The sequence below is a fragment of the Neomonachus schauinslandi genome, chromosome 10, assembly GCF_002201575.2.
Source record: "Neomonachus schauinslandi chromosome 10, ASM220157v2, whole genome shotgun sequence".
Lineage (NCBI taxonomy): Eukaryota > Metazoa > Chordata > Mammalia > Carnivora > Phocidae > Neomonachus > Neomonachus schauinslandi.
The window spans coordinates 136,793,030-136,805,074 of NC_058412.1; the positions used below are offsets into that span (position 1 = coordinate 136,793,030).

General features: G+C 54.0%; 1 protein-coding gene across 1 annotated transcript in view; it reads left to right on the forward strand.

Annotated features, from left to right (window-relative positions):
* The window catches only part of OSBPL2 (oxysterol binding protein like 2), a 39,298-nt gene that overhangs the window by 25,716 nt on the left and 1,537 nt on the right, over window positions 1-12,045 (forward strand). Inside the window, exons 8-14 of the mRNA XM_021677867.1 lie at window positions 2,538-2,720; window positions 4,198-4,305; window positions 4,913-5,002; window positions 6,940-7,063; window positions 8,679-8,807; window positions 9,832-9,955; window positions 10,875-10,965. Coding sequence (XP_021533542.1) covers window positions 2,538-2,720; window positions 4,198-4,305; window positions 4,913-5,002; window positions 6,940-7,063; window positions 8,679-8,807; window positions 9,832-9,955; window positions 10,875-10,965 — 849 coding nt within the window. The remainder of the gene's footprint in view (window positions 1-2,537; window positions 2,721-4,197; window positions 4,306-4,912; window positions 5,003-6,939; window positions 7,064-8,678; window positions 8,808-9,831; window positions 9,956-10,874; window positions 10,966-12,045) is intronic.

Genomic DNA, 12,045 nt, shown 5'->3' on the forward strand with positions numbered 1-12,045 from the left:
GAGTGTGCGGCTCCAGGAGCGTGAGCGTGCGGCTCTGGGAGCGTGAGTGTGAGCGTGTGGATCTGGGAGTGTGAGCGTGAGCGTGGGGCTCCGGGAGCGTGAGCGTGAGCGTGGGGCTCCGGGAACGTGAGCGTGAGCGTGCGGCTCCAGGAGCGTGTGGCTCTGAGAGCGTGAGCGTGCGCAGTCCTCTGTGGGGCCGTTTGGCGACGGCAAGAGTAGTTTTTACTCCACCTCTCCCTGGGTCCTGTGGAGAGCTTATTGGAATGTTTTATTAAATAAAAGTTTGTGTTTTAATTACAGAGCATGTTCCTTGTGGAAAACGTGTAGATTGAGCAAAGTGAGACGAGTCAGACGTGATCCTGTAGCATTAATGTTTTGGTGGATTTCCTCCGTGTGTCGTGTTCACACGGTGTGACTGGTAATTTGTATCGCTTGCCACCTCGCCTCGTGCCGTCCTCGTGTCCCCACGATGCGACGCGCTTGTGCGGAGTCACGCCGCGTGTCGTCTGACGTGTGCGCGCGCGTCGCGGTGTGGTGCCAGGTGCTGCTGCCTTCTGTCATGAGAGAGCGTGCGTGGTGTGGTCCCTGGTGTCTGGGTTTCAAGAGTCCTTCAGGTCGTGCTTCTCGGGCTCTTTGTTGCCCGTACTAACGTGTGTTAACGATCACGAGTTCTTCAAAGGTGAGCACGCGCTTGTGGGAACTGGGGTGTTGGTCCGCTTGAGTCCGCGCTCCGGGCGTGTGGCGGCGCTGACGAGCGTGTGCAGGGGGCCAGCGTCGGCCCTGGTTTCTCACGTCTGCGGGCAGAGTCGTCACCGTAGCCACGCACGTCTTCATGTTAGCAGTTGGGGAAGCGACAGAAATGTCTAGTGTCAGGCTCTCGCCTGTGTCTGGCTGCCGCTCACCTCGCGGCGCCCCCCCCCACCTCGTGGGCCCCCCTGTCCCGTGGCCTCCCCCACCGCGTGGCCCCCCCACTGCATGCTGCTGGCGTTGGGGGCAGCGGCCCGCTGTTCTGAGGGACTGACCGGCTGGCTGGCACTGAGTGCTCAGGCACCTGCTTTCGAAATCCCATTCCCTCGAGAAGGCTGGCGGGTCAGAAGGCACGGTTTTGCCATGGGGTGTGCTCGCGGGCGACGGCAGCCAGGAGGGGACCCTGGGTGTAGAGGGCAAGTCCCTCCTTCTTCAGTTCAGAGACCCACCTGAGGGAGAAACCTGCCCCGACAGTCACTCTTCAGGGAAATTTTGTTCTGAATTCACGCGGACAGTTCTTTCTTTTCTAGAATCACGCCTCTTGAGCGACAGTTACTCCCTGCCGCGGTCGAGATTCTGACCTTGTCTAGCTCTGAGGAAATTGTTAGTATTTTCATTTATTCAAAAGCACCATTAACATATCTTGGAAAGAAAAATTAAAACATAATATAAAAGAAGTTTTAGACAACGGGAGACAAGCAGTACGGATTAAAAGACTCAATGACCCCGAGATGCTGGGCACGGTGCGACACACCTTCCTATTCGTCTTTTCCAGGAACTTCATTCAGGGGTTGAGCCAGTTTCCACTGACAGAGAAATGAGCCTTCCTCCTAACCTTGCAGGTGCCGTGTGTCACGTCCTGGTGTCCAGGTCGCGCGTGTGGCCTATCCCCTGCGGGCAGGGCCCTGAGGGGTCTTCCTGTTTGAGGAGCTACTTAACTGAACCAAGTCATGCTCCATGTCTTTTTCCCTACAGATTGCTCCTGTAGAACCAAAAATAGCACTTTCTTTTCTTAGACAAGTGTTCATTTTGTAAATTACATACCTTGGTAGGCAACCTTTTAAAATCAAATTCTTCAACTTTTCTTTCTCTGTAACGATTGGAAATTCTGATTCCAGTTAAGTTAGTAATTATGTGGTTTAGCTTTTATAATTTTTAATGACTACAACTGTAGGTGTATTCACAGTTCCGGAACAATTAAGAACTGACATTTTTATTGAAAAAGAGCGTGTACCAAAAATCCTATTTCCTGGCCAGGAGTGTCTTGGGGCATCAGACATTCCATCACGAAACTTCCAGAAGCCTTAGAAGAAGGCTAGAGAAGAACCCCCTTAGGCGCTGGGAGTCCCTCGAGGACTAAGATGGCAGTTTGGTATCGGGGCCTCTACGTCCCTGGTTCCAAGAGACACATCTAGATCTGCATGTTCCGGGGGGAGGGGGGAGCTGTGAGCAGAGGGTCAGGGTGGAAGAGGCCCCTCTGCACTATTCCTTGTTCTGTCTAGTGTTCAGATGTGCCCCAGAGGCACAGTGGATGTGTGTGCAAGTGTGTGTGTTTGTGTGGAGTGTCAGCATTAGGCTGTCAGAGAGCAGGTGGTGGATATTTCTGCCCCCTGGGAGGGGGGGCATGGAGCGTGCGTTCGCCTTTCTCAGTGCCCATCCTGGACACGTGGGCTGGGGTGGGCCTGCCGTGCCAGGGGCTGCGGGGTTCCCCCAAGAGGGGTGCTGAGCCGGCCTTTGTTGGATTTGGCGGTCTCTGATGTGGCTCTCTCCCCTCTTGTTTTTGTGCCTAGGGAAGATTTAGGATTCAGATTCATATCTGAACAGGTCAGCCACCACCCCCCCATTAGTGCATTTTATTCAGAAGGCCTCAATCAGGACTTCCTGTTTCACGGCTCCATCTACCCGAAGCTGAAGTTTTGGGGCAAGAGCGTGGAGGCCGAGCCCCGGGGCACCATCACGCTGGAGCTGCTCAAGTGAGTGCGGCGGCCGGGAACCTGAACAGAAACGCAGACTCTTCCTTCCAGTGTGGGGGGTCACAGCCTTTCTCTGTTCAGGCCTTTCCAACTGCAGGAGCCCCTTCAGATGGGAACTCCCTGTCAGACCCCTCCCCAGGATGGGCGCAGTTCGCACGCCTGATTGCTGTGCGCCCCATGTGACCTGAATCGCCTTCATCGCCACTGCTGCTAGCTGTTCCCAGACGTAGGAACTTCCAACAGCCACCGTTTGCCCTCCCATGCGGTTCCTGAGGGCTGGGACCGGGGAGCCGCATAGTAGGCCGCCCTGGCTCAGGGCCCCTTGAGGTGGCAGAAGCCATGGTGTCTTTTATGACCTCATCTCAGAAGTGACCCTAACCTTAAACCCCCGTTGGTCACACAGACCAACCCTGCTTGAGGGCAGGAGAGAGACGCGGGCTGAATCCCAGGAGGTAGGGAACACTGAGGGGCGTCCTGGAGGCTGCCCACAGACCCATTAAACCTTCATCCCAACGCTCCCCCATGCAGTGTTGCTCAGACATCTCACAAAGCAACAACCGAGTCTCTAGCAATTGCCTGGATGTTGCAAAACCATTGTTAGATGGGTCCAGGCCGCGGAGAGCGGCTGGTTCTCGGAGGTGCTAGTCTTGCTCACCGTAGCCTGCTGTAATGAAGCATCTGGTATCAGTTTTGCTTCGTGGCTGGTGGCCAGAGAATAGCAGTACCTGAGTCCCATGCATCTCTGGGCCCAGTGAGGGCACCCCCTTTTCTGGGAAGTGTGCCTGTCTTGCAGTGGTCTTTGCTTTCTTGAGGTGAGGCATGCAGAACTGAAACGTGGCAAACCTTATTGATTAATGCGTTTGGGTTCCCCCTGGAAATTTGAGGGGTTCCAGGTATTTATCCTGAATACTTCTGCTCTGAGCTGGTCTCTGCCCTTCAGTATGGCTCCCTGGCACGGCCTCCCTCAAAACACGGGTCTGTGCCCTTGATCCACCTTTGTGGGGCTTTCTCTTTGGGTCAGGCCTTTTGGGGAGCATGAGGAGTACACGCAAGGGTGTTTGGAAGGTTGTTCTGTTCTCGGCAGTCGCGTGTGCCCCAGCGTTCCTGCCACGGAGCGGCTCCCCACAACCCTGGGCCGGCCCGGGGCATGCGGCTCCTGCTGGTGGAGGGGCTGGTGTGCCCACAGCTTCCCAGGACAGCCGTGTCTCTCTGTCTCGGTGGTCTCCTGTCGCTTATTAACTTGTCCTGACATTTCAGTAGAAAGCTTTGTTGATGCTACAAAGGAAAGCAGAAATAAATTTCAAACAAATGCTAAATAAATCGCCACCGTTGGAGGGAGTTCAAAGCAATATTCGGCTCTTGTACAGGTTTTAAGGCAATTATGGTTTAATTCTGTCTGGTATTTCGCTTCGTAGGTCACGCAGTATCTTTTGCTTTGCTGGCCTCTGACTTGCTTGTTTTCTGGCATGTTTCCCAGACACAATGAGGCCTACACCTGGACCAACCCCACCTGCTGTGTACATAACGTGATCATCGGGAAGCTCTGGATAGAGCAGTATGGGACGGTGGAGATTGTAAACCACAGGTAATAGCGCCCAAGGTGCCGTGATGGTCACAGAACGCGTGGGACGTGCAGACGCGCTGCGTCCTCGAGGAGGCGCTTCCGCCCTGCTCCCTGCGGCTGTGTCCGTCCTCGGGGTGTGTCTTGCTTGCACGGAGAGCTGGGCCCAGTGATCCCTGGCGCGGGTGCTGGTCGGTGCTGGTTCGTCTCTGGTGCCCCTTGTTGCTTCCTGTTTTCGTGTTAGTCACAATAGTGAATTTATTTTGAAATTTTAAACTACACTGAAGGATGGTGTGATTCCCAGATGAGAAAGTCACTACCATCCTCAAACGCTACCCACTGTCCATACCTTCTTCCTAGGAGCTCATGACCTATCGGCTTTGTTTTCCTGCAGCTTTATTGAGATATTGTTTGCATATCATAAAATTCACCCACTTAAATTGGAAACTTAGGTGATGTTTAGTGTATGTACTGAAGCGTGCCGCCGTCAGGGTTGGAACCTCTCGGTCGGCGCAGCGAGCTCCCCCACATGCCCACGGCCTCCCCCACCCTGGCCGCCTCTCCTTCCCCGTTCACCTCCCCCGGCCATTTCTCATCACACAACAGAAGCCTGTGTTTGTTTTCCCCGCAGAACTGGAGATAAGTGTGTGCTTCATTTTAAACCCTGTGGATTGTTCGGGAAGGAACTTCACAAAGTGGAGGGGCACATTCAAGACAAAAAGTAGGTCTGCGCATGGACGGTTCAGCCCGGGCTCTACGGCGTGCGCGCACCTTGTTAGCGATGCCGTCATGCCAGTGACGTCTGTTCACGGGAGAGAAAAATGATGAGTCTCTTCTGTTTAGAAAAGACATTTCCTTATTGAGTCTGCAAGGGGACGAAGGATTAGTTTTAAGTGTCGTCTCTGGGTTGTGAGTGAGTGGGGTCTGTCTGTCCGTCTCTTGAGGATGAAAGATCTGCGTCTGTTTTCTTTTGATAAAATGGACGTGAGGATATTAGGTGTCCTCACGGAGAGCTAATCCTGCGGTTTTGCAACCAGAGCTGAGGTTGGAAACGTGAGCGTAAGTCTCCTCCTCTCTAGCAGTGCCTGCTACCGGTCGTCGGCACAGCTCCAACCCTCGCTTGTGAGGGGCTTTTAAAGTGTTTGTGAGCAGAGAAACGGTCAGAGTCCACAACAGATTTTCTGGGGTTTTCTCTCCTTTGGGTTACTTACCTTATGTTTTTGGTCTCAAATTTCCCATTTTTTTTCCCCAGTAAGGAATTTGGGTTTTATATAATGTCATGAAACTCCTGCCAGCTCCGAAAGCCATACATTTTTTTTTCTTTTTTACAAGTAGGCTCTGTACCCAACGTGGGGCTTGAACTCACCACCCCGAGATCAAGAGTCACGTGCTCTACCAACTGAGCCAGCCAGGAGCCCCCGACACATTTTTAATCAGAAACAAGTTTCTAATGTAAAGCAGTGGGTGCTTTTGCTCCTCCTTCCTACTCTTTGGGTAGCAGAAGGTCATCTGCTCAAATGGCCTGTGAGATGCTTTTAGGCTTTAGACTCTGAGCACCTTGCCCACTGAAGTAAGTCGGGACTCAGCCCGCAGACTTTGGAGGACAGCAGTTCTCTTCGTGACCGCGCCCGAACAGCCTCTCCCTGGTGGAAACAACCCCAGCAGAGACTGTGGTCGGCTTGCGTACAGACGCGGGCTATAGAAGCGGAGTCCGTGCCATGCCTTGAGGCCACGCTCACCAGCCCTTAGGGGCTGCAAACCCTGTTCTGATTTTCTGGTTTTCTATCCCAAATTGGAGTGAGCTCTTTCCTAATGCTCTACTTCTTGGAGACAGACCATGTTGGCCAAGGTGTCTGCTGAGTGAGGACTGGCCGAGTGTCCCCCCCAGCACTCCCTGCGTGCTAGTTTTCCAGGCTGAGCCTCTGAGACAGGGGTGCCCTCCCAGGATGTCACACGCCTGGCAGAGTAGTATTTCCAGGGAGCGCGTGGCCACTGTGCTTTCCCTGCAGGAGGATGCAAAAAAAAAAAACAAAACGGTCCTACACTATTGGCATTCCTTTTGGAATCAGGCAGAGTGCTCTGGTGGTTGACCTGGAAAGTCTCCAGAGATTATTATTAAATGAAAAAAGCAGGCGAGTGATGATGTGGGCATCCGATTTGCAGTTATATTGAAATTGAAGGGCTATTGATGTGATTTATTGGGGGTGGGACACAGTGCGTGGAAGTTTGTGCATTTCAGGGATGGTGACCAGACAGGCAATGCAGGCTTACATGACACCAGACGCCCCCTGTTTCTCACCTTCTCTGGATGGCAGGGCCCTGCCAGCCACCCTTCGGGGCTATGTGTCCTCATCCTCTTTGCTGCTTTGGCGAATCAGGGCCGAGCAGGGACCCTAAAAGGCAGATTTTCCTCTTTGCACTTATGTCCAGAGAAGTCCTAACATTTATAAGGAGACAAGCCAGAACGGGCATTTATTCCATGGTCAGAATTAAGGTGCTGCATGTTTAGATGAATGATATTTGATTAAATTCCCTTTGACAGGGTGCCGGCTGGCTCAGTTGAAAGAGCACGCAACTCTTGATCTCGGGGTTGTGAGTTGGGTGTAGAGATTACTAAAAAAAATAAACTTTAAAAAAATAAAATAATTTCCTTTGCAGCAAAAAGAAGCTCTTTATGATCTATGGAAAATGGACAGAGTGTTTGTGGGGCATAGACCCTGCTGCATATGAGTCCTTCAAGAAACGGGAGAGGAGAGGTGACCAGCTGAGCAAGGCACAGCCGGTAAGGTGTTGCTTTCCCCAAGGGTGGCCCCCGGGGCCGGGGCGGGGGGCAGGGCTTTTGGCTGCTGGAGTGCTGGGAATTAGCCTTCCCTCTGCTGGCTGGCTGTGGGGTCCTAGATTCTGCCTGTCGGTGCGAGCCTGCTTGTCTGGACGCTCCATGGGGCTCGGGTTTATCTGCATGTTGACTGTGCAGAGGCGGCTGTTGTCGGCTGGGCTGGGGTTCCTTGGTGCCGCCCCGTCCCCCCTAAGCCTGGCAGAATCCAAGTGCACCTGCGTTTCTCTCTGGGAACCCTATGCTCTGAGTGCTTCTTCATACCCTTCCTGTCTTCTTGAACCTTGTTCGCTTAGACCCTCTTCAGAAATCAAGAGAATGTCATGTCTGTGTTTTTAGTTCTGAGAGCCAGGTAATATATTCCACAGTCGAAAAGTTTTGGCAAAGATACTTTTCCCCTGGAGCTTTGGAATTCTGATGATCTTAGGGCTAGTTATTCTTGAGCTTCAAACTAGAAGTGGTAGTTCAAAAGAGATGTCCGATTTTTTGAGGTAAGAAGTCATGGGCCAAACCCAAAGTGTTTGGTATTTCTGTCCTAAAGGTGTTGGGCCTCCCCCAGAGTTTCAGTGTCTGGCCGTGTGGCACTCTTCTAATGGTGCTCTTTGACTTAAAAAGAAAGTTTCATTTAAAGACCACACAGATTTAGAACGGGAAATCCATTGAGGATTGGCTTTTAATGCCTTAGCTTGGCTTCATTGTCCTTTGGGTAGCCTAGATGTGAGAGGTGGTTTTACGTGAACACTCATCCCTGAATGGCCTCTATTGAGCTTCTGGCAGCAAACCCCATAGCCTATGGCCAATAGCACCAAACCCTGTTGGAGTCAGCTGGGGGGTCCCGAGGCCACCTCATCATACTCCAGCATTCTGGAACAGCCACGTGGGGGCCCACGTCTTTCTCTAGGCCCCACTGAGTTTGAAAAGTAAGGTGGTGGTTGCATCTTCTTCTTCAGAGGTGGTCTCCAGCTGGGGTTCAGTCTAGAAGCACTGAGATACCATGAAATCCCAGACGTGAGCCAGTTCTTTTTTTTTTTTTTTTAAGACTTTATTTATTTATTTGAGAGAGAGAATGAGAGCATGAGATGGGGATGGGTCACAGGAAGAAGCAGACTCCCTGCCGAGCAGGGAGCCTGATGCGGGGCTTGATCCCAGGACTCCAGGATCATGACCTGAGCCAAAGGCAGCTGCTTACCCGACTGAGCCACTCAGGCATCCCTCCGTGAGCCAGTTCTTGACTGCAGGGAGAGCCGCAGCGTGTGGGGATGGTCTCTGGCTCAGGAGAGCCACCCTTAGCTTGAACCGGACCAGCTGTTGGGGAAGGCATGGCCCCCTCCAACAGGGAGCAGACTTGCTAGCATCGCTTTGTGCTGTGTGCACTTCTCCCCACAGGAAAGCGCTGCCTAGCTGCTGATGTCTGCTCTCTCTCGGGGGCCCCAGAAGAGAGAACACCACTGTATCTCCTCACTGGCGAGCGCATCTTGCCCTGCCCAGGGCCATCGCTGGCCAGACAGTTGCTCAAGAGTAGCTGTCCCTCCAGGCCGGCTTTCTCAAGTTTTCTGTGTTTCAGGACAACGGCTCCCAGAAAGCTGATGGCGACGTGCTGGACTCCGTGCCCGAGGTTCAGGAGACGGTGCAGGTCATTCCTGGCAGCAAGCTACTCTGGAGGGTCAACACTCGGCCCCCCAACTCTGCCCAGGTTCGTACGCCCCCCGCAAGTCTGGGCCTCTCTGTGCCGCCAACCCCTGGCCCGGCCCCTCAGCTGTTCCTCAGGCCATTGTCCCAAGGCAGAGGGGCCCTCTGTCTCTGGGTTGGACCGTGCTGCAGCGTGAGCCTGTGGGGGCTCCTGGCCCTCTTGGAGCCCCAGCCGAGGCCTGGCCTTGGCCTGACCTCCCTGCAGCGAAGGCTGTGCTCTGCCAACATGTCGTGTGGGTGTGACGCGCCCCAGCACGCGCATGGTGTGATGACTGCCTGCTCTAGACAGCCTGCACCGGCTGGGTCTTCCTGAAGGGCCTTCCAAATCGGTCTGAGACCTTGTTTTCTGACTTATCAACTTAGAGGTTTAAATGCGTTTTGTTATTTTGAAACTTACACTTACAATTTGTATTACGTATAACAAGCTAATAAATGCAATAACATTGTGTAATAAGTTTATTTTAATATCTATCGTTAATTGTTCAAATGTAAGTTACATATACAACACGTTATACAATTTTTTATTGTATTTCACATTCTATTAACGTAGCAGGACACTGTAAAATAAGCAAAAGGAAACAAAATATCCCCGTGTGCATATTACGTAGCATAGCCACAGTTTGCTCTCAGCAGGGTGTAAAATGGTGTGACGGAACAGAAAAAAAGCCGTATTTCTTTTCAGGGAATTCCTTTTACAAGTAGTGCTTGCTCTTCCCTCCTTTGGTTCCCTACGTGTGTGGAGCTGCCCACAGACGCTGGGTGCCCCTGGGCCCCAGGAGCAGAGCTGGAGCACGGGGTTGGCGCCGCCCCCGGCCTGGACCCCTGTCTGAGGTGGCGGCAGGGACCTTCTCCGCACCTGCCTGAGGCAGGGGCGCGCTGTGGGGCTCTCGGGCCTCATCCAGGCAGGGGGATCAGCAGGGCAGTCCCCCAGGAGCTGGTGACACTCAGCTGCTCCAGCGGCTTCGAGCTGTGAGCCGGGCACAGAAACCAGTACCGTTGGTGGTAACTGTCTGTGCGTCTCTCTCCAGATGTACAATTTCACCAGTTTCACTGTCAGCCTCAACGAGCTGCAGAGCGGCATGGAGAAGACCCTGGCCCCCACGGACTGCCGCCTGCGCCCCGACATCCGCGGCATGGAGAACGGCGACATGGGTGCGCACGCGGGCTGGCGGGGGAGGGGCACACGGGCTGCAGGTGGACAGACGGGGACGTGCAGGACAGTGCTTCTCATGCTCTCCATGCTGGAAGAGTTTTAAGAGTTCTAGCCTGTTCCAGACCCTTTTGCAAATACGATGCATTAAATTACAGGAAAAATGAAACCGAATGCGTGCAAAATATAAGTCCCCAAGGTTTTATTATTAGCGTCAACAGACATTAGGGTAATGTTCCAAAGATTGCACATTTTGTCCGTTAAAAGTCAGCATAGGCCCCATGTTCCAGGCTAGTTGGCTCACATACTGTGGACGTGTCTGTGTGACGCAGCTGGCCACGTGCTCGCTCCCCCGCTGCCTCGGGTCAGGCTGGCAGCCCGGGACACCCCCGGAAGGCTGTCTGAAGTGGCCCTGGGACTTGTTTACATGGTTGGTGTTCAGTGGAGAGGATGTGCAGGGCAGGCGGGCAGGCGGGCAGCTCCCCCGCTCTCGAGAGCCAGCCTCTGAGCTCACACTCGCAACCGGGCAGCAGCCCTCAGGCTCCCGCGTGGCAGCTAGCTGTGGGTCACGTCCACAGGAAGTGGCTCCTGCTGACCCTGCCCTGTGGGTTGAGTTGCCCGTGAGCCTCACCACGCCCCTGCGTGATGCTGTTTCACAGGTTCTGCTGCGCGCCCCTGCGTGGTGGGGGCACACGGCCTGCCTCTCCCCGAAGCCCTGCTGGTGTCCGGGCACCGCCCTACCCTCACCCCGGAGTCTGGTTTGCAGATGATGACATTTCTGGCCAGTGGGACTTTCGTTTCAGGTCTGGAATGGGGCAGTTCCAGCATCTGCTTCCTTTAGCGCTCACCTCTGCTTGAGGTCAGCTGGGAGCTTCACTGTCAAGCCTGACTCCTGACCCAGACCGTGTGCTTGGCCCCCAGATCTGGCGAGCCAGGAGAAGGAGCGGCTAGAGGAGAAGCAGAGGGAGGCCCGGAGGGAGCGAGCCAAACAAGAGGCCGAGTGGCAGACGAGGTGAGGCCTCGGTGGCAGGGAGGGGGCAGTGGCGAGGGCCCCACGTGCACCTGTGGCTGAGCAGAAGCTCTTCCGGGGTCCCATTAACGTGGGGCCCATGGCACAGACGGGCCGAGTCTCCCAGGAGGCGAGCATGCACCCCGCGGTGCCAGCACAGGTCAGCTCAGACCCGGGCCTCGCAGTCCTGCCCCCGGCGTGTCTGACCCTGAGTGCTCCGCTCAAATAGGGCACATTTTAAAAGGAAACGTAGTCTGAAGCAAGCCATTAAGGGGAGGCAAACACAGCTTTCAGAAGGGCAGCGCTGTGGAAGAAGCCGTGTGTTCAGCCATCACCCCGTGGCCCTGCCACGGACACGGCTGCTGTTCTGCACATCACCTGCCACGTGGCACAGGGGGCCTGAGCGGCCACGGCCGGGGACAAGGTAGTGTGGATGGGGGGGGGTGTGGAGCCCCGTGTGCCTGGGGAGCGCCTGCAGGTCAGGACACGCCTGTGCTCAGACCAGGTGGGAGACGGGGAGACGGGGAGCGGCCACTGCCAGCCCTGGGCTGCCTCCTGCTGCCTCCCTGCAGGATGGGGGCAGTTGTAGTTTGTCAGGAGTCACAGTTCAGTCAGGTAAGTGCCGTGACACTTGAGCATAACTAAAAATACGCACCTTAAAGTGTTCGTCCTACAGAAGTCTTCAGGTGGTTCTGAGCTGTTCACTCAGTATTCTTTCCAGTCACACTTCATACTTTGTCGTAATTGTTCTCCAGGCCCAGGACGATCACCTCCAGTGACGGTTATGTGACCAACATTTTTAAAACCAATTCTTCGTGCTTGGGCTCCCAGTTTGATTAGTATCGTGCTTTCAGTAGTTTGATATTTGGAATTGCCTTTGTTCCCAGAAAAGGCTTGAAAAGAGTTAATCTTTCATCGTTTTTCTTTAAGTGGTTGATTTAAAAAATATATTGTGGAGATAACGATATTTTGTCCTAAGATGGTGACATCTACTTTGTGAGCCCCCCACATCCACTTTATGATAACTTGCAGGCATCCTCTGTTGTCTTCATGTTGTGCAACAGAAGTGGAGGTGGCCCAGGG